At 51.8% G+C, this 22405-nt stretch overlaps 1 protein-coding gene across 1 annotated transcript; it reads right to left on the bottom strand.

Moving 5' to 3' along the window:
• Positions 1 to 1018: 1018 nt before the first annotated feature.
• Positions 1019 to 16337, bottom strand: GAL3ST2 (galactose-3-O-sulfotransferase 2). The gene is made up of 4 exons (XM_066345982.1): positions 16219 to 16337; positions 3810 to 3890; positions 2556 to 2817; positions 1019 to 1834 (listed from the first exon to the last, which is right to left on the bottom strand). The coding sequence occupies exons 1-4, from the start codon at positions 16245 to 16247 to the stop codon at positions 1019 to 1021; spliced, it is 1188 nt and encodes a 395-aa protein (XP_066202079.1). The 5' UTR covers positions 16248 to 16337.
• Between the last annotated feature and the right edge of the window lie 6068 nt (positions 16338 to 22405).

Here is a 22405-nt window from a genome sequence, read left to right as displayed (position 1 = left end):
CCATACATTATTTTGGAGAAAACAAAATTTACAAGTCAACACAATGGCAGAAACATATCTTTTTACATATTAAAAGGCATTCCTATATTATCTAGTGTTCATCTGCTAGCTCTCTGTCCAGAGTCACACATATTAACCACATGCATTTACAGAGAAGAGGTAGTTTCCGTGGGGACAAATGCCCGCAAATGGCTCATTGCTATAAGAAAAGGTTTATTTTGGTTTTTCTCTCCCTGCACCTGGCTAGCCATTCGCCCTTTTCCCCACAGGCGTGGTGGAATGTCTGGGGATCCATGTTTCCCTCCCCTTTGCATTTACAACACAATGCCAAGGGCTATCCTGACTATGCCAATCACAAAGTACAGAGACTATCCTCACAATTTCTCTGCCCACCTTAACCCAAATTAATAAAATGTTCTTCAAGCCTCTTAAAATATTAATATTAATTCTGTAGCCTTTAGTACTTTACAACACCTGCAGGTGAAATGGCTCAGTGGCTCCTCAATGTTGACATTTAGTTAAATAGCCTTCACTTTTCTACCTTGTAAGACTTTCCTTTTTTTAAAAGAATTGATTTTAGAGAGAGAGAGAAAGAGAAAAACATCAGTTTGTGTTCCACTTATTTATGCATTTGTTGGTTGATTCTTGTACGTGTGCTGACGGAAGATGAAACTGTAACCTTGGTGTAACAAGATGATGCTCTAACCAACTGAGCTACCAAGCCAGGGCAAGGCTTTCCTTTTTGTTTTCTGTTGTTAGTTTCTAGGACTTTCCTTTCTGATGAATAGGTTCACACTTTCATATGGCATGTGTGCCTATTGTCCTAGACTTGGGACTCGGACCAAGAGAGTGGATCACTGGTGAGTCTTTTCGTAGGTGCGCTCACCCAGAAGACTCACGGTCCCACAGAGCTGGATCTCCTGATGCTCCAGGAGCACCGCTCTGAGCCTGAATCTGTGCCCAGGGCCTCCAGGGATGACAGCAGAGGGGCTGGTGTCAAAGGCCCCCGGGGGGGAGGTTATGCCTCTTTTAAGGGGGAGCTCTTTCGGGGCTTTTTTGGGAACTGCAGGGCATACAAGTGGTCCATGTACTGGAACTCGGGCATGGCCATCCTCTGGCACATGCGCAGCGTCTTGTTTTCCAAATCCTGCCTGAGGTTGTAGCCCAGGATGTTTGCGTCTGCCTGGTAGGGGAACAGCCGGGGGTCAGTGATCTGCGTCTTGTCCTTGGGCGCGCCATCCTGCAGGCACAGGGCCATGAGCTCGCGCCGCCGTGCCCGCAGCTGCTCCACCTCGGAGCGCAACCGTCGTGGGCCCAGCTCGGCGTGCACCGAGGCCCAGAACGTGCGGTTCAAGTGCTGGTAGAGGCGCCAGTCCAGGGCGCACCAGCGCTTGGCACGCTCCTGGTCCTCTGGCGTCACGCGCGTGATACTGCTCTTGCTGCGCGAGTTGAGCCTGAAGGAGATGACGTCGTCCAGCCGCCAGCGCAGCCGGTGCCGTAGCAGCACCATGGACTCGTCAAAGTGCTCGGCAATGAGCACCAGCTGGAAGCGCTGCTCCACCTCCGCCAGGCGCGCGCGCACGTAGTTCTCTTCAGCAGGCGCGTCCGGGTCGAAGCCCAGGTCGAACCACATGTGGTTCCTGGCGTAGACATTGGCCAGGCCCAGGCTCTGGTTGTAGTAGGTGCGCGGCGCGGCCAGGAAGGCGTTGAGGCTCGGGGCGGCCTTGAAGGCGGGCACATACCCTCTGTAGTAGGTGAAGGAGGACTCCAGTTGGAAGACGGGGTTTCTGAGGATGGAAAAGTAGAAAGTGTCGTTGGGCATCACTCTCTGCACCTGTGTAGAGACAGAAGGAGGGCTGGTGATGCTCCAGGCTTCTTGGAGGCTCTGGGGGCAGGTGGCCCCTCCTACCCACATCCTCCAGCCCACTGTATGCCTGAACCTGCCTCTCCCACTGGCTTCCCTGCATCCCAAAATGCTACCTTGCTCCCCTCACTGCCACTTTCCACGAGTGCCCAGAATGATTCTAAAACACCTGAACCTGGCCACATCCTTCCCCCAAACTCCTTCCACTTCCCCCTCTCCTTCCTGTAAGGGAATAAGGGAAGCCCCCCCCAGAAGAAGGTGACCTCTAAGCTGAGACCCAAATGATGTACAGGAGGAGGTGTGAAGAACACTGCCAAGGGGAACAGCATGTGCAAAGGTTCTGGGGTAGGAAGACCCGGTGGTTTGGGAACCAAGAGGGTGCTGGAGAAGAAGGGGGGGGGCAGCAGGCTGTGCGGGCGCCCAATCCGATTCTAAGAGCAAATACAAGTGACTGAGAGTGAGAGGTGAAAGGTTGGGGTGACAAGGTCTTCCAAGGGACCTCTACCAGCCCCCTCTAGTCAGGACCCTGTACACACCCCCATGGCCTTAGTCTCTCCAGTGGCCAGGCCATGACCTTTCTCCCTATGGTCATACCTCAAAGCCACAAAGTGCCTCCAAGGCCTGAGGCTGAGTCCTGTCCCTCCATCACACCCCCATCTCCCACCTGCAGAGGGCCCGCCCCCCCTCGCACCTCGGGCAGGTTAAACCTCAGGTGATTGCACATAATGTTGAAGTGTCGCTGTGAGCCGTCTACCATGCCTTCTACGTAGCGTGCAAGGAAGAGCCATGGGTAGCCCAGGTGGACAGCTGAGCCGGCGGGCAGGGCCACTGAGAGGTTGTGCGTCTCAGCAAAGCGGAAGAGGATGTTGAGCACCGTGCTGCTGGCGGTCTTGTGTGTCTTGAGGAACATGATATTGGTGATGGGTGGCCCCTCGTCCTGGCCCCTGAGCAGGCTGAGAAGAGAGCATGCCGCTGTCAGGGATGGACATTTTCCCCCGACTGCACTCCCCATGCTGGGGACACCCCATTTCCATCCCCCCAGCCCCAACCCCAGCACTGTGGTCCCCCTGACCCTGAGACCCTTCAGTCTTGCAGCCTCTGAGGACCCGTTGGCACAGACATGATTCTCCCTAAGTGGCTGTCCCGTCTGTCCCCATGTACCGCAGGCTGCGTCCCCAGGCCCTGGCACCCCCCTCAGCTGCTCAACTTTCTGTCTGGCTCCCAGGGCACCTGGCCTGGCTCTGGCCCTGTGACCTGGACCACGTGTCTGGCATTTCTTGGCTGACCCTTCATATCAGGATGAGCCGAGCTGACCACAACTTGTGCCTACCCAGCTATGGACTCCATCCTGGAGCAGCAAGGCCCCAAGGCAGGGCCAGTAAGAGTGACGCAGGATGGTGGGGGACAGGGTCTAGAGGCCTGCACCAGCCTTGGGGACAAAGGGAAGGTGGCAAAGACCCAGCAGACTTCGGTATTCTTCCATCTCCCATCGAGATCCAACCCGAGGGGTGGGGATAGAGGGAGGAGGCCTAGTCACAAAACCCTCCCAGCAGTCTGGCCAAAGTGCTGGACCTGTGTGGCCACCCACATGGATCCTGGGCTTCACAGAGGACTTACCACTGGTGAGCAGTGAGCAGGGGTCAAGACCTGCCCAGTCCGGCCTCCCAACACCCAGCCACTTGCTGCTCACAGCTGCTCTCCCCAAGACACACCCAGCCTCAGCCCGGGCCCCTACTCTCCCAGAGCCCTCCTCACTGCCCACAGGACTCACTGGGAGGGCCTTGGGAAGTAATGGGTCCCCAAAAGGAATGGCCCACCCCTCCTCTCATGGAGGGGAGACTGGAGATCAGCCTGGAGGTGTGACCTGCCCTAGTTACCGGCCAGTGCTCAGAGGTGGGCAGGTTGGACCCTGTACTGGTCTGGGAGCACCCAATGCAGCACTCACGGGGTGAGCATGTCAATGTCCACGTGCAGGAGGCTGGCCAGCAGGAACACGGTCAGGACCAGGAGGAGGGTCCAGAAGCACCTGGGGGCAAGGGAACCAGTGAGCCCCCACAGTCAGGGGCACAGGAGGGGCTGGTGCTGCCCCCCACCCCCACCCCAGCTCAGCATCATCCACAGAACAGCCCTGATTGAAGCTCCGTGTGTGCTTGTGCGGGCCCTGGGCAGATGGATCATCAGACTCCATGCCCACTGGCATCCCTGCCACACCCCTCAAAGAGGCAGATCCAGACCCTGAGAAGGGGGGGGATCTGACAGGAGGAGGTGAGAGCAGGTCAGGGGGTCCCCTGAAGACTGGACTGACTAAGACCTCTGAGCTCACACCCCAGGGGCACATCTGGGGTGGGGCCTGAGAGGGGGTACATCCTGGCATTCCCCTCTCACTAAAAGGAGTAGCCCCACACAAGGCGACTTTTACGAGGCTTGCCTAGGCAAGCAGGATCTCGGCAAGTGGAATTAAGACACTGGTCCCTGGGCTAGGACACCCATGGGAGTCACTGTGACCAAATGAGGGTGCTCCATGGCTAGGACTGTCCCTCACTGTTGCTGGTGCTCAGGTTGCATACCTTTCGGGACTGCTGAGTTAAAGTGCAGGGAGCCTTTGTCCAGAAAAGATGTGTCTAGGGCTTTGTCCTGTAGTCACCAAAATAGCCCTGTATCACTGCACCTGACATGCTCTGCCGCGTGGAGTCTCAGGGGGTCACCGGTACCCACTGGGCAGTGGAAGATCGTATGCCTCACCTGAGACCACATGCTGGGGAAGAGACCTGTGGTCCAGAGACTCATTAACCAGCAGGCCACACTGTCCCCACCCACACAGCACTGGGGCCCGTGGGGAAGCCTCCTGGGACACTAGAAGAGCCAAGACTTGTCCAGCAAAGCATGTCCAGTGGAAAGAACCAGGTCAGGACAGAGCGATGCCACTGTGGGGACAGGAAAGCCCAGGTGGAGGCCAGAGACCCGGAGGCTTTGCCCCGGGAAAGGAAGCAAGGAGTGCTGGTAGGAGTTGAAAACACAGGTGCTGGTTACAAGGTTGCCATCCCGTGGGAAGTGCATCAGTCGGGTCTGTTTTCTCTTTATAGCCAGATTATTATTCCAATGTGCCTCTCCTTGAGTGCATTTTGATTTGCTAGTTTCTGTTGCCCTTGTAAATGAAATATTTATCCAAGTTCCAATCCTATCACTAGAGCAGAAAAACACTTTTTTAGCCTGACCAGTGGTGGCACAGTGGATAGTGTTGACATGGGACGCTGAGGACCCAGGTTCAAAAACACAAGATCACTGTGGTTGATGAGCATGCGCTCATCAATGTGAGTCTAAAGGTCCCTGACTTGAACTCAAAGATTGCCGACTTGAAGCCCAAGTTCGCTGGCTTGGTTTGAGCCCTGCAGCTCATCAAGGCACAGATGAGAAGCAATCAGTGAATAACTAGAGTGCCGCAACTATAAATTGATGCATTTCATCTCTCTCTCTCCTTCCCCACCTTCCTGCCTCTCTCTCTCAAGAAAAAAAAAAAAAAAAGACATTTTTTTCCTGTACATCGTATCCAGTTCCATTACCAGGCTGCCGGTCACCTTTTATTCTAGAATCTGGTGCCCTTGGTCTTGGTGGTGTCCCTGCTGCCTGGTATGACAGGCTGCTCCGGGCTCATCCTCCTGGGCCTGGAACCAGACACATCTGCTCAAAACCCTGGGTCTTATTGGCAGGGACCACAATCTAGGGCAGAGAGTGCTTGCTGCTCTGGGTCCCCGCAGTCACAGAGCTGGCCGTCCTGTGTGATTTGCACCTGTATGTCCAGCTCCAATTCAAGTCTGTGGCTTTTTTTAAAGAAGAACTTTAAATTTTATTTTTCATTACAGTTTATAGTTAATATTATTCTTATCATATTCAAGTGTACAGCATAGTGGTTAGACAATCATATACTTTACAAAGTGTGCCCTGATATTTATAGTACTCACCTGGCACCATCCATAGTTGGCTCAATATTATATTCCCTGTGTTGTGTTGTACTTTACATGCTGTGACTATTTTGTAATTGCCAATTTGTATTTTATTTTATTTTTTAAGAGAGATAGAGAGAGATAGACAGACATGGATAGACAGGAAGGGAGTGAGATGAGAAGCATCAACTAATAGGTGTGGCACTTTAGTTGTTCATGATTGCTCTCTCATGCATACCCTGACCAGGGAGTTCTAACTGAGCCAGTGAACCCTTGCTCAAGCCAGTGACCTTGGGCTCAGGCCAGCAACTATGGGCTTCAATCCAGCGACCGTGGGGTCATGTCTATGCTCCTGCGCTCAAGTCAGCGACCCTGCACTCAAACTGGTGATTCCGTGCTCAAGCTGGCGACCTTGGGGTTTCAAACCTGGGTCCTCAGTGTCCCAGGTTGACGCTCTATCTACAGCGCCACCACCTGGTCAGGCATCAATTTGTATTTCTTAATCCCTTTACCTTTTTAACCCCAAACCGTGACTTTTTAAATGAACCTCTTCGTACTACCTCATTTCCCTTCTCCCACATGAGTGTAGTCTCAAAGACACAGGGTACAGTAGAAGTAAAGCACCCCATAATTATCCCAGCATCATCCGCTCTGCACACACTATAGACGCTGAACGCACAGTACACACCACACACACAATGCACTGTGCACACCCCACATGCTGCAGACACTGCACACACACTGTGGATACTGCACACTGCCCATACTGTACACAATGCACACACAATAGACGCTGAACACACAGTACACACCACACACACAATGCACTGTGCACACCCCACATGCTGCAGACACTGCACACACACTGTGGATACTGCACACTGCCCATACTGTACACAATGCACACACAATGGACGCTGAACACACAGTACACACCACACACACAATGCACTGTGCACACCCCACATGCTGCAGACACTGCACACACACTGTGGATACTGCACACTGCCCATACTGTACACAATGCACACACAATGGACGCTGAACACACAGTACACACCACACACACAATGCACTGTGCACACCCCACATGCTACAGACACTGCACACACACTGTGGATACTGCACACTGCCCATACTGTACACAATGCACACACAATGGACGCTGAACACACAGTACACACCACACACACAATGCACTGTGCACACCCCACATGCTGCAGACACTGCACACACACTGTGGATACTGCACACTGCCCGTACTGTACACAATGCACACCACACACTGCACACACAATATGCAGACACTTGATAAGCTCTTCCCACCCTCACCTCCTCTTTGTTCTCCAAGTAATTCTCTCCCTGATGCTCCCCCAGTCCTTATGACAAGTGTCACCAGGTGAGCCTTAATAAGCAACTGAACAGCATGGGGGCCTGATGGGGAAGAGCTCCCCCAGTCAGCCGAGTCACTGGTGGCCTGCAGGCTGCAGCACAGAGACCCCGTAAGATGCACAGGAGTGACCAGGAGGAGCAGGTGGGGGACAGTGGAGGACTGGGGACCCCAGCAGGACTTTCGGCTCTCAAGGGGCCCAGTCACCCACCTCAGGGTGAGTAGGCCAAACCCCAAAGGGTGCCCTTCTAGAAGGTCACACTGTGGTTACAGGGTCACAGGACCACAGGGTACCTGTGCTACAGTCATTTCCACTGAACTCACGAGACCTTCCCAGGGAAGCAGTGTGCTGTCCTCTGGTTCCGCAGCACCATGGAGCTGAGGTGGTGTTGGGCCAATGAGTTTGTAAAATCTGTATTTTCTGGTTTTGCTCATTTTTATTGTTAAAAATGGCCACTGTCAAGTAAAACAGCCAATTACATTCCTGCTTGGGAAGGGGCTTTGTTATGTTAATGTGTGCTGGAGGAGGGGTTTTTCAAGCCAAAAAGTTTTTTTTTAAATTTATTTATTAAATTTAATGCAGTGATGTAAAGCCAGTAGCCACGGCCAGGGCCACTATCACAGCAGCCCGGCCCTTGCAGGTTCGCATTGGATTCGGACAGTCGGTAAAGAAACAACGGAGCCACAAACTGGTGGGCCATAGTCTTTAATCCTAGCTTGCACCCGGCAGGCAAGTAAAAACACACACTGGGCTCCAAAACCCAATCACATTCAGTGCTCACAAAGCCACTGACTTATCCGAGTTTCCTAGAATCAAAGGTTTCTAGCTCACCAGACTTACTCACCTCTGTTCCCCATCTCCTTCCTTATCCCAGATATAAACTCTGCACAAACTGGCTTCTCACTCAGCACTCCGCCATCTTGGCTGCTTTTCCTGGCCTCCTCCATGTGGCCTCCTTCCGCTGCTGGCTCTACTCTCTCTTCTAATGATAATCTCAGGAACCAAGAGCGCAAACTCCCGTTCTACCCCCACTTTATACTGTAGCTTCACAACCTCTAATCCAATATACAAAGTAGGGAAGTCCCTAATACAAAGTCACTTCTCTGAGGCATGATTGGATTGTACCGCCCTACAGCAAAAGGGGTAGGAAAGGCTTAATCCCAAAACCAAGCCCCAGGCTACAAGGATTCTGCCTGCCTTTAGCCCACCCCCAACACACATTAATATCACCTGGGCGACGGCCTCCTCGTGTCATCTTTAACAAAGTGAGCATAATACATTTTATCTGCCCAACAAGTGACATTGATAAATCAGGGTACATATGTTGAGAGAAAACATCTCTAGATTATTTTGACATTTGATTGTGCTGTACACCCCTCCCCCAAAGTTAAATTGTCTTCTGTCACCTTCTATCTGGTTTTCTTTGTGCCCCTCCCCTCCCCCAACCCCTCTCTCCTTCTTCGCCCCATCCCCCCTCCCCCCACCCCCCACCCCTGTTGCCATCACATTCTTGTTCATGTCTCTGAGTCTCATTTTTATGTCCCTTCTATGTATGGATTCATATAGTTCTTAGTTTGTTTCTGATTTACTTATTTCACTCCGTATAATGTTATCAAGGTCCATCCATGTTATTGTAAATGATCCGATGTCAAAAAGTTTTAAGGTGAAGAAGGAGAAAGGGAACAGGAGGCCACATTTTTGCGGAGAAGCAGCCAAGATGAGGGGGTGCTGAAGGAGAAGCCAGTTTGTGCAGAGAAGAGAAGGGAGTTGGGGAACAGAGGTGAGAACTATTGTGAGCTCTGCTGAGACTGGTGGGGGCCTTTGATTGTAGGAAAACTCGGCTGTGTCAGTCGCTTTGTGAGCACTGAATGAGTGGGTTTTGGAGCCCTGTGTGTTTGTGTTTTTACTCTCCAGCCGGGTGCGAGGCTAGAATAAAGGAATGGCCCACCAGTTTTTGACTCCGCAGTTCCGAATCTAATGTGAGCCTGCACCTGCCAGGCTGTGATGGCGGTGGCGGCCCCTGGCCTTACAGGTGGTTTACAGCCCCACTGGGTTGAACCCCTGCTGGGACCTTCATCAAGCTGGTCTCCTCCAGGATTCTACCCAGACATCACTTTCGTGGACAAAAAAAAAAAAAGTGCCATGAACTAACCCTGACAAGCTCAGGTGAAGTCTGCACAATGGCCTTGCGAACTCAGAGTCCTAAAGCAAACACTCAGCATGGTCTAAAATTAAACCTTTCTTGCTAAAAACAGTTTATGGTGGATGGTCGTGTCCTAGGAAGATGTTCTCTCTCAACCAAGGTCAATGTGCATTTTTACTCAAGCCTGTCTCTTATCTTTTGCATCCACACTGATGAAACTGAAAACATGTCTTTGGAATATAAGGGTTATATTTTTCCATTAGGTCAGACATCCCACCAGAGCAGGAACCAACAGACCCCACCCCATTTTTATTGCGGTGTGAGCCATTAACTGTTTCCTGTCCTGTCCCCGCCTATGTAAAAGAAGTTTCAGCACATTCACTTTCACTCTTTACCCAACCCCAGAGGTTTCCTCTCCGCTTTGCCTTTTCCTGCCACCCTAATCTATCACCAGTCAATTTCATGCAACCCTTGACATCTGCCCCTTTGACTCTGATGGATAAAGAAAGTGGTGAACTGCCATTTCTCAGAGCACTTTCTCAATCCGTTGAGACTTTGCTTCTTGGCAACTGTTGACAGTTTGGCTTAAATAAACTCATAAAAATTCTTCCAGGTTTAGAATTGCTTTACATCTACATTTTGTTCCGCCATAAACCCCCGCCCCCACAATCACTGTGGGTTTATTGGCTCCTTGCCCAGGCAGTTAATAAGATTCTGCCCACACTGACCATCTGTGTGAAACTTACAATAACCCCTTTGGCCTCAAGACAACCTGAATGTGTCTCAGTTCTTTGCAGCTGCCCAGTGCAAACCACGAAGTCTTCCAGAAATATCCCCATGTCTAAAGAGAGGCTCTTCCTTTGCCAACAGGCCCTCTGGTCCCAATGCCCACAGGTGGGGTCAGCAGGGCCATGGAGGCGGGAGCGACCAAGAAAGGCGGTGGGAGCGTGGAGACAAATGGTCAGCCAAGAGGGGCCCGTGTGCTTGACCCTCAAGGCCAAGGGGGAAGTCCTGCTCCGCCTGCTTTGACAGCAGGAGCTACTGACAGACAGTCATTCTTCAATGAGAGCTCAGTGGTTGCAGGAGGTTAAATGAATGAATTGTTTGGTATGTAAATTACATATCAATAAAGCTGTTTAAGAAAAGTAAAATTTAAAAAGATTTTACAGGCGCTAGAATGGCTCTGATTGCGGCAGAGCATCACCCCCTGGTGGGCGTGCTGGGTGGATCCCGGTCGGGCGCATGCGGGAGTCTGTCTGACTGCCTCCCCATTTCCAGCTTCAGAAAAATTCAGAAAAAAATAAATTAATTAAAAAAGATTTTAGCCTGACCAGGAGGTGGCACAGTGGATAGAGCATTGACCTGGGATGCCAAAGACCCGGGTTTGAAACCCAGAGGTCGCCAGTTTGAGCACGGGATCACTAACTTGAGTGTGGAATTGCCAGCTTGAGCAGGGGTGATCCCCATGACCCCATGGTCTCTGGCTAGAGCCCAAGGTCACTGGCTTGAGCGAGGAGTCACTGGCTTGGCTGGTGTCCCCCCATCAAGGCACATATGAGAAGCAATCAATGAACAACTAAAGTGATGCAACTACGAGTTAATATTTCTCAACTCTTTCCCTTCCTGTCTGTCTCTCTCCCACACACACAAAAAATAATAATAAATAAAAATTTAAAGGCTCCAGCTGATGAAAAATCTTATAAGCCAATAACTATGAGAAAAACTATGAAATATACTTGGAAGGAATAAACCAGGGGTCCCCAAACTACGGCCCACGGGCCACATGCGGCCCCCTGAGGCCATTTATCCGGCCCCCTCCGCACTTCCGGAAGGGGCACCTCTTTCATTGGTGGTCAGTGAGAGGAGCATAGTTCCCATTGAAATACTGGTCCATTTGTTGATTTAAATTTACTTGTTTTTTATTTTAAATATTGTATTTGTTCCCGTTTTGTTTTTTTACTTTAAAATAAGATATGTGCAGTGTGCATAGGGATTTGTTCAGTTTTTTTTATAGTCCAGCCCTCCAACGGTCTGAGGGACAGTGACCTGGCCCCCTGTGAAAAGAGTTTGGGGACCTCTGGAATAAACCGTGCAACCGTGCTCCCAAGTGCCTTTAGCTGGAAGGAACGCCTCAATCCCCGAGGACTCCGTCACTCACACACTTCTCTGGGGCGCCCTTTCCCTTTGAGGGGGTGGCCTGTGTCCCTCACAACCCCTGCATTTGGAACCAAGAACTGGATGTGGCATTGGTCCAGTCCCACTGGGGACCAGTGGGGAGAATGTAAGGCTCCCAGTCCCCAGCCAGTGGTGGGATTCAGCCGGTTCTCACTGGTTCGGCAGAACAGGTACCGATGTTTTTGTTGAGGACGGTGAACCGGTTGTTAAAATGGCACTGTTGGCCTGACCTGTGGTGGCGCAGTGGATAAAGCGTCGACCTGGAAATGCTGAGGTCGCCAGTTCGAAACCCTGGGCTTGCCTGGTCAAGGCACATATGGGAGTTGATGCTTCCAGCTCCTCCCCCCTCCTCTCTCTGTCTCTCTCTCTCTCCCTCTCTCTCTCCTCTCTAAAAATGAATAAATAAAATTTTTAAAAATGGCACTGTCATCAGGGTTCTCTCTAAGGTGGGCACCTGGGCAGCTGCCCAATGTGGAAATCACAGATTTACATCCTTTACTCTTTTTTAATGTTCATCTGCACAACAGCGTATTCTAAGCGCCTGTAGGAACGTTCATTCCGTCCATAGGTGAAAAAAAATCATAAGCGAGGACATCAATCAAGAAGCAATATGGAAATATCTTAAATAACAGTTTTATTGGGTTTTGTCAGGTATTATTTAATATATTTTCTTAAAACTCTTTCTTATAATCTAGGTTTTTGTGCCTTCTTTTATTGTTCTTATTTAAGTATTAAATGCATGAAATAATAAACTATCTTTCAATATATTGTTTTTTTATACTTAAAATGGTCATTAGGGCAGAAAACCGGTTGTTAAATTATTTGAACCCGCCACTGGCCCAAGCCCAGGCTCTAGCATAACATGGGCTGACCAGTGAGTGGCCCCACATGAGGCCACTCCTGGGTCATTCAGAAAGAATTCCTGAGCATCTGGTCACCACCAACAAAAGATATAAAATTGTGAATCAAGACAGCCGTGTGCCTGACCAGGTGGTGGCGCAGTGGATAGAGCGTCGGACTGGGATGCGGAAGACCCAGGTTCGAGACCCTGAGGTCGCCAGCTTGAGCACGAGCTCATCTGGGTTGAGCAAAAAAAAAAGCTCACCAGCTCAGACCTAAGGTCGCTGAGCAAGGGGTCACTCGGTCTGCTGAAGGCCCACGGTCAAGGTACATATGAGAAAGCAATCAATGAACAACTAAGGTGTCGCAAAGAGAAACTGATAATTGATGCTTCTCATCTCTCTCCATTCCTGTCTGTCTGTCCTTATCTATCCCTCTCTCTGACTCTCTCTGTCCCTGTAAAAAAAATAATAATAAAAATAAATAAATAAAAAAAAATAATAATAAGACAGCCGTGTGCAGCTCAGGAACTCTGGCTGTGGTGAGTCTGTTTACTCTGAGCAAGACTCACTCTTGTCTTATATCCAGGATCCCACACACCCCTGCAAGCCCTGCAAGCTCAGTAGACATGGAAAAACACCTCCATGGGGCTATAAAAGGTCATAGAACCAGATGACCGACCATCATTCAAAGGTTAGCCAGTTTCAGCTGGAATCTACAAAAACAACACTCAGCCTAATCTTTGGAGCTTGTAAATCACCCCCCAAAATCCACCACCACAGGTAGAAGACCCGGCCACACCTGGGAACCTGTCTTGCCCTCTCTCTCCTGTCAGGGGCCCCTGGCTGGAGGGAAGAAGAATGAACAGGAAAGGGGTACTGCCCTCCCATGCCCACCCCCAAACATACACTAAAACACAATAGTCCAGCATCAGGAAGTTCTCCATCTGTCCTCTGGATCCAGCCACAGGCTTTTTTTTAGAACAAATTCTCCCTCAGCTGGTCTAGATCCTCAGCTGATCCCTCAGCTCATGGAATAGAGTAGGATCCAAATCATCAGATAAAGCCATTCCCCCTTAACAGCAGTCACTGCTCATCCATCCATCTGTTGTCCCTTCCAATGGTCCTCATTGAGCTCCAAGTGCCCTTTAGGACAAACCGAAGCTTGAGTGCAGAGGGATCTTTTAATTAGCAGGGGCCAAGGACGAGACTGAACAGTTACTCAGCCATCCCCTACCACAAGCATCTGCTATATTGTCAATTCAGTCAGTCTAGCATGGGGATTGTAGCCAGCACTAGAATAGAATAGAATACAATAGAATAGAATACAATAGAATATAGTAGAATACAATAGAACATTATATAGTAAGATGGGATGGGACAGAATAAATGCAGAATAAAGATAAAATGGATGTAGAATAGAAAATAATAAACAGAATAAATTAAAGTAAACATAGAATAGAACAGGAACTATCTGAGCTGTGGGCATGGGGACTGTGTCGTGGCCTCTCCTTTGGCCCCACAGATGCCAGCATCCTGGATGCCCAGACCTCTTCTTGACTTGATCCCTCAGGGAAAGCAACATGGTCCCCACAAGCAGAGGCAGGAAAGTTCTGCCTAATCAGCAAGGGAATCCTGTCAGGGTCGACTGGGAGCCCCCCATGAGGTCACACAGCCCCACCTCTACAATTCCTCAGGGCTCAGCATTCCCAGGGTTTGTTGCTCCCCACAAGGCTAAGTCTCTTTTTTTTTTTTCTTTTTTTTTTCATTTTTCCGAAGCTGGAAACGGGGAGGCAGTCAGACAGACTCCCACATGCGCCCGACCGGGATCCACCCGGCATGCCCACCAGGGGGCGATGCTTTGCCCCTCTGGGGCGTCGCTCTGTTGCGTCCAGAACCATCCTCAGCGCCCGGGGCCAACTTTGCTCCAATGGAGCCTTGACTACGGGAGGGGAAGAGAGAGACAGAGAGGAAGGAGAGGGGGAGGGGTGGAGAAGCAAATGGGCGCCTCTCCTGTGTGCCCTGGCCAGAAATCGAACCCGGGACTCCTGCACACCAGGCCGACGGTCTACCGCTGAGCCAACCGGCCAGGGCCAAGGCTAAGTCTCAAACAAACAGAAATGCCAGTTTCAGAAGCCCCAGCAAATGTCCCAAAGCCATCCAACAACTGCCATACAGTCAGCAAGTCCATGGCCTTGGGCTGGGGTCTGCAGAAGCAATGAGTCTAAGGAGATGCCCCCTAAATCAGGGGTCACTCAGAACCTTGAGCCACTGAGGTGGGTTTGTGCCTAAACCCATCAGAACAGAGGGCTCACTGTGATGCCACAGCCTACCCGGCTGGACGGTCTGCTCTACTCCCACAGCTCCTCTGATGGCCCAGGGCACTGGGTGACCCGCCCAGCCGGCCTGCCCACAGTTTGCCCCTCAATAAGAGCGATAAGCCTGCAAACCCTGGCACAATTCAAGGACAGGAAACAAGAAGCTCTAGGTAGCCAGTGCCAGGGATGTGGGGACAGGGACTTGGTGGCTGCAGCGACTTGGGAGCCCCTTCATTCAAGGACTCTGAGCTGAACCCACGAGCCTGGGATGCTCAGAGTGACCCCCGACCCCTGGCCTTGGGTCAGAGCCACCACTATGCTATCTGCCCAGCAACCCATGCCTTGGGGTGCCCACGTTGCCTCACCTGCCCAGTGCCCAAGGCTGACCTGGCTCCCAGCTAATGAAGTGACCAGTGGCTGACCCCCAGCCTTCACGCCTTCTTCTCAGTAAGGTAACATCATCCACAGGGAGGAGGGCTGCTGGCACCCTCCCTCATCTCTGCTGGCCCCCGGGGCCCACGGGGGGTGGGGTGGGAACAGGTGGAGAGGAGAGCACCCAGAGGTGCTGGAATCTCCCAAAAGTATGTGGGGTTAGACAGAGACGTAAGATGCAAAGCCTCTCCAACCACAGTGCCTCCCTCCCAACCTCAGAGCAGCAAAGAATCTCACTCCTCTTACAAAGGGAACCACCATCTGCTGCCCAGAGCTCGGGGGACAGGGGCCCGGACCCTGTGCCTGGGCTTTACTCTCAGCCACTCGGGCTCCCCAGGAAGCACCCTAGGATGCAAACGCAGATAACTGCCAACAACAGGAAGCTCATCAGGAAGGCAGGGTCAAAGGTCGCTGACAATACTGGTGCCCCAAAGGGAGGATCAAAGGGCCCGACCACAAGCAGGAGAGGACTAGACCCAGCCCAGGACTCAGACCCTCAGCAGCTGCCCACCCAGCCTTCAGCTGACACCAAATCCTTGTCTTCTCCTCGCCCCTGGGCCCTCGTCCCAGAGGTCAAGTCTGGAGGGTGAGTTCAGAGAAGTGTTAGTGGGAAATAGCCCCAAATCCCTGGCTGGTTCCTTTTAAAGACAAACCAAAGCCCTGGCCAGTTGGCTCAGCGGTAGAGCGACAGCCTGGCATGTGGAAGTTGGTCAGGGCACACAACAGAAGCGACCATCTGCTTTTCCACTCTTCCCCCTTCTCTCTCTCTCTCTCTCTCTCTCTCTCTCTCTCTCTCTCTCTCTTCCCCTCCCGCAGCCAAGGCTCAAATGAGCAGGCTGGCCCTGGGCACTGAGGATGGACCACGGCCTCACCTCAGGCACTAAAATAGCTCAGTTGCCAAGTTACGGAGCAGCGACCCCAAATAGGCAGAAGAACATCAGCCCCAGATGGGGAGCAGGCAGAAGTCTGTCTCTCCGCCTCCCCGCCTCTCACTTCTTAAAAAAAAAAAAAAAAAGACAAACCCAGAATGGCTCCCTTCTGCCAGGTTGTCACAACATCTGAGGATTAAAGACCGCTTGCCTCCCCTCCCCTCGAGGGCCCAGCCACCACTCCACCTCTTCGTGTTGCCCAGCAGGGATAGCATGCTGGCGGGTCCTTGGCGCTGGCACAGCAGGGTGAGGCGTTCAGGCTGGATGCGGCCTCTTGCAGAGTATCAATCTGACTCCCGGGGAAGCTCACCTGCCCAGAGTATCAATCTGACTCCCAGGGAAGCTCACCTGCCCAGAGTATCAATCTGACTCCCAGGGTAGCTCACCTGCCCATGCAGGTGTGAGGCCACTCCTTCCACCCTCACCCGGATGGGAGGGATTAACAACGTTGGGTTGAAGGAAGAACCAGACCTTCTTGGAGCACAGCTGGTGCTGTGTGTGGACCCGGCTTCTTCCTCAGCCTCCCCTCCTGGCTCCCCTCTCTGCTCACACCTGTCCACCTGGCCCACCTCTGGGGTCACCGGGCCCAGGGTGAGCATGGAGGGAGCTATGGGAAGCCTCCAGGGCCTCTGGATCCTGAGCTTGGGGGGCAAATATTTGTGTGCGACATGAAGATGACCAGTCAACAGCTTTGAGGAGGAACTAGGGAAACAGGAGACCAGGTTCAGGATTCTCCTCCTTCTCCTTTTCTTTGGAAAAGCTTGCTTCATGCTAGCAGGAAATTCACTTTCTTGGGCTGAAAAAGCTTTGAATAAAGATATGATCATAAAAAAAATCAACAGTGCCTGACCAGGTGGTGGTGCAGTGGATAGAGCGTCAGACTGGGATGTGGAGGACCCAGGTTCGAGACCCCAAGGTCGCCAGCTTGAGCGCGGGCTCATCTGGTTTGAACAGAGCTCACCAGCTTGGACCCAAGGTCGCTGGCTCCAGCAAGGGGTTACTTGGTCTGCTGAAGGCCTGCAGACAAGGCACATATGAGAAAGCAATCAATGAACAACTAAGGTGTTGCAACGCGCAATGAAAAACTAATGATTGATGCTTCTCATCTCTCCGTTCCTGTCTGTCCCTGTCTATCCCTCTGACTCTCTCTCTGTCTCTGTAAATAAATAAATAAATAAAATAAAGACAAACAACAGAGGATAGACTGGGGAAAATGTTTGCAGCACTTGATCATGTGCCAAGTCCATAAAAAAAAGCAAAACTAGCCCTACAGCCCATGGGCCAGCCCAGAGAGACCCATCCCTGAACCCACGAACCTGCAGCCCTGGTGGCAAATTCCAGAGATGGATTTAATGGCGGGGGCACCCCGCGTACGCCCTAGGCCCCAACTTCTGAAGGGCCCCACAAAACCCCCACCTTTTTCTAATGACACCAAGTTTGGTTTCCTATGTGCAATTTTAACATTAGTAGTACATAATGTTTTTTATTAATTTAAAAATATGGCTAACATGTATTTTTATTTTCCCTCTCTTTTTTTACTTATTTTTTATTTTTGTATTTTTCTGAAGTGAGAAGCAGGGAGGCAGGCAGACAGACTCCCGCACGCACCCAACTGGGATCCACCCAGCATGCCCACCAGGGGGTGATGCTCTGCCCATCTGGGGTGTTGTTTCACTGCAACTGGAGCCATTCTAGTGCCTGAGGCAGAGGCCATGGAGCCATCCTCAGCGCCTGGGCCAACTTTGCTCCAATGGAGCCTTGGCTGCAGGAGGGGAAGAGAGATAGAGAAAAAGGAGAGGGGGAAGGGTAGAGAAGCAGATGAGCACTTCTCCTGTGTGCCCTGACTGGGAATTGAACCTGGGACTTCCACACTCCAGGCCAATGCTTTATTGCTGAGCCAACCAGCAAAGGCCTATCTCTCTTTTTTAAGGGACCCAATATTTTTTTTCTGTGCCTGGGGCCTCAACTGACCTTAATCTGCCTCTGGCAACTGCGGCCTCTCCTCCAGGAAACATCAGCCACACTCGGGAAGTACTAAGACTGGGCACTTTTGCTATGAGCCGCCTCCTCACAAAGCCCCCTTTTCCATGCTCCCAGATTGGTCCGAGCCCATCAGCGGCCTCTTGCACTGGCTAGTGACGGGTACAGTGGGAGCAGTAGAAAAAGGGGGGGGGTGGGCTGAGGGTCCTGGAGAGGAGAAGAGGGTGCGCGGGAGGCCAGGCTCTGGGGAGGACACCGCACCCTTTCAGACCCTTGTTGAACCCGGCGCAGGAGGCCACCAGTGCTGGGAACTGCGGCATCCCACCTTCACCGCGGCATCCCACCAGCTCACGCAGCATCATGCCGGAGCTCCGGGGCCATGGCTTAGAGGGCAGGGAGCCTGCTCCCCAGGACAGCCCTCGACTAAAAGAGGATGGGGAGAAGTTTGAGGCCTGCCTGGGTACTTAGAGGGGTGCTGGAGCCAAGTACCCTGTGTTTCATCTCTAAAATGGGGGGAGAAGTTGAAAAGAAAAACAAAGGGATTCCGACAAGCAAAGACAGGCAGCACGTGGGCAGTACCCGCCTTGCCAGGAGTCCAACCAGCGCAGACCCGAAGGAGTTTCCACCTTGACCAGCAGGTTGGCCAAGGAAAAACTATCTGGACGCTGGTGTATCAGTCAGCAAGCCCCTCACTAATGCTGCATGAGAAACTGCCCTGAACTTCGGAGGCTCAGCAGCAGGCGTCTGTGCTGCTCACGATCTGTGAGGCAGCTGTGGCCCTGCCGTGGGTTTGTCCTGGGCTTGAGCAGCCACCGGGACACGCTCTTCTCATGGAAGATAGCGGGAGGTCATGTGCACACCTCATGCCCTGAAGCCACATGGCCAAGGCTGAGGTCAAAGGGAAAGGCATGAGGCCACAAGGGCGCCTGAGACACTGACCTGCCCTGGCCCCAGAGAGGGTGCTCACTGATGGGTAGCGGGGAGGGTGGCCCCAGCCCTGGGCAGTCTGTGGGTGGTCTTCCCCTCTGTCCCCAAGTCCCCATCCAAGGTGCAGCCCTAGCTACCGCAGACCAGCACGGCTTGTAATTCTGGTCTTGAGTGAGAACAGCACGGAATTAAGAAAACAGATTCATTGAGAAAAAAGGATGGGATCAGGAGGCCTCTTCCGTACTGATGGCAACATCCAAGTGCCCTATAGCCCCAGTTTGCTTTATTATAAAGCCATATGCAAATAAGGAAGTCTTTGATACAAAGTTACACAGCTGAGGCAAAACAGGAACTCTCCCAAGGCATAAACAGGAATGCCCCTAACATGCATACAACATCTGAACAAACAAAGAGGAAGAGGAAGGGCATGTAAATTGCTTCCAGTAACTTCAGCAAGCAAGTGAAGTCCGTGCAGATACTCGGCATCATAGCCAGTATGGAGGTGGAGTGGGGAGAACGCAGACTCTTACTAAGCTTCAAATTTACAAGGGCTTTTTGCCACTTGCAGTCTACAACACACCACCCTCGTCTCCTCCCCGAGGAGAGGGAATGCAGTGGCCGGAGCATCGGGCTACCTGGTCCTCTACACTCCCTCACAGAGGGACTGGCGGGGGATGAAAAAAGAGATGAAAATCAGAGAGACCCACCCGATATTGAATTGCGTGGGCTGTTGCCCAAGACGGAATACACAGTTACGGTTTATGCTATGTTTGGAGAAGAGGCCAGCAATCCTGAAACAACATTACCCTTAAGTCCGCCAAGCAATCTGAGAATCTCCAATGTTGGTTCTAACAGTGCTCGGTTAGCCTGGGACCTGACTTCCAGAAAGGTCACTGGTTATCAAATTGTATATAACAACGCAGGTGGAACTGAAATCAGTGAGGTTGAAGTGGATCCTGTTACTGCCTTCCCTCTGAAGGGCTTGACACCGCGCACGGAGTACACTATTGCCATCTTCTCCCTCTGTGACGCGGGGCAGTCAGAGCCCCTGACTGGAGTGTTTACTACAGAGGAAGTTCCAGCCCAGCAATACTCGGAAATCGATGAGGTGATGGCGGATAGTTTCAGAGTGACCTGGCATCCCCGCTCGGCGGGTCATGTGGAGTCCAGTCTATGGTGGGAAGACTGAAGAAGTTGTCCTAAAAGAAGACCAAGACTCACACGTTATCAAAGGCCTGGAGCCCGGCGCTGAATATGAATGAGGTCTCACTGTCGGCTGTACTGGATGATGGAAGTGAGAGTGAGGTGGTGACTGCTGTCGGGACCACGCTTGACAGTGTTTGGACAGAACCAGCTACAACCATAGTACCTACCAGACCTGTGACGTCAGTTTTCCGGACAGGAATCAGAAACCTGGTTGTAGTGTTGCATCCACCGGGTACGAGAACAAACATCGGAGACTTTCAGGAGTTTAGATGTTACTTTATTGGGCAGTTTAACCTGCGCAGGGATGAACTCCCAAGATGTCCGGAGACACCGTGCTCACAAGGAGCTGCAAATGGGAGCCGCGCCTGGCGCTTACAGCCAGGTCCTTATATATCCTAAGTGAGCAAGCATTATACAGAAGCAGATGTGGCAGTTTAGTTATTGGCTAGGGAGGTCGCATGCAGCATAGCAACAGGGGCCGGCATAGCAACAGGGGCCGGTTTTAGCTTAGTGGCGAATTTCAAACATAAACTTCAGATAAGGGTCTCTGACCTTCTTTGTTCTCAGCCTCACAGGGGCCCTATCAGCACTCCCTGTTCCTTCAATAGTTACACTTTTGGCATCCCCAGCATATCAGAACTCCCTGAATCTAACAGTAGATGATGAAATGACTTCTACCCTGCGGGTAAAAGGGTGTATTTCAGACAGCAGTGTGCAGCAGTTCAGGGTGACCTACCTGACCACTCAAGGGAAGTGTTAGGAACGGTCTGTACGCAAAGAGCTGACTAGAAACTCTGAGGCTGCTTGACTAGCAAAGCTAACAAGGCTGTCAAGAGACTGATGATGCAAGCTTTCTCTGCTGCTCCTTGGTGACTCTACCATCTCCCGAAACTGATGCTTTCCTTTAATCCAACTAAAATACTGGTTTCTTGATGACCTTTCTAGCTCTGTAACTTGCTCCACATATAATCCGCTTCAAATTGATGAAGCCTCTGAACCTTGTTTCTGCTGCCTTGACAACATCTTAGAGCACCAAAGCAAAGTTGGGTCATAAATAGGCCATTAGACAGTGGTCTAATGTATATACATGTAAAACTTTTTTGACCTTGGGAATCTGATAACTTTTTAAGCAAAGCATACACATGAATAATCTCTTTTATGTAGTTGAAGTATTCCTAATAAAATGTCATCCCTTAACAAAAAACAAAAACAAAACCTGTGCAGGGCGCAGTTTCCTCTGCTTCCTCAGGGCCGGCCGGCCGGCCTCAGGCTGGGAGCCACAGGGGCAGACGAACCAGGAAAAACCTCATGGTTACATTTCGAGATGTCACTTCTCTGAGTCACAGGGACATGTGTGGGGGCACTGGGTTGAGGAAAGGACAATCATTCTGACCAACTGGCCAATTGACCAACCAACAAGACAGACTTGGGGCAGCCAACTGTTCACCCGTTTACAGATGGGAAGGAGCACCTGGTGTGGATGGGGGGGACACTAAGTGCCACATGTGGGGACATCTCAGGACAGAAGTGCCAAGGCCCCATCTCCCACTTGCTGGGGCCTCAGACTCTGTTGTTGTTGCAAATGTTTACTTTCCTTCAAATGTGTTGTGTTTTTCTGTAAGCCTAACCCTAACCCAACACACTGCAGTAGCTAGTGGCCACCTGCCACAAGGTCAAACTTTCAGGACACTTGGTGAGGGGACCACAGAGAAAGGACAACTGTGTGGTCACTTCTGAGAAGCTTCCCAGGGCCCCATCCTGAGGGAACAGGAGAACCTCAGGGCCACCAGCCCTGAAGGTGGTCCACGCCCAGGGTGTGAAGCCTGTGGGGAAACACTGGAGCTGCATGCCAGGCCCAGGGTGAGGCCTGGGAGGGGGCTACAGCCTCTGCCCTGGTATCCAAGGTCAAGAGCCCCCAGGAGGGGCTCTCGGAAGCGGCCACAGGGTAGAGAAGGGGTCCGAGGGCCCCTCCTCTGCTGTCAGAGGCTGGGAGGCTGGAGAGGCAGGGGCAGCAGCTGGAGACACCGTGGTGGGAGCGGCTGGGGGTGGCTGTCAGGTGGATGAGGACCAGGACTGACCACAGGGACAGGGGTGGCTGTCAGGTGGATGAGGACCAGGACTGACCACAGGGACAGGGGTGGTGGCTGTCAGGTGGATGAGGACCAGGACTGACCACAGGGACAGGGGTGGGGGCTGGTGAAGTGGATGAGGACCAGGACTGACCACAGGGACAGGGGTGGGGGCTGTCAGGTGGATGAGG

The sequence above is a fragment of the Saccopteryx leptura genome, chromosome 7 (genome assembly GCF_036850995.1).
Source record: "Saccopteryx leptura isolate mSacLep1 chromosome 7, mSacLep1_pri_phased_curated, whole genome shotgun sequence".
Classification (NCBI taxonomy): domain Eukaryota; kingdom Metazoa; phylum Chordata; class Mammalia; order Chiroptera; family Emballonuridae; genus Saccopteryx; species Saccopteryx leptura.
Note: the sequence above shows the minus strand (reverse complement) of the source record. Positions and strands in the feature narration are given on the sequence as shown.

Coding starts and splice junctions, on each gene's coding strand:
- GAL3ST2 (XM_066345982.1), bottom strand. CDS start 16,247: ATGCTATCCCTGCTGGGCAACACGAAGAG. Junction 2,818..3,809: donor GACATTGACATGCTCACCCC/GTGAGTGCTGCA, acceptor CTCTCTTCTCAG/CCTGCTCAGGGGCCAGGACG. Junction 1,835..2,555: donor TGAGGTTTAACCTGCCCGAG/GTGCGAGGGGGG, acceptor GTCTCTACACAG/GTGCAGAGAGTGATGCCCAA.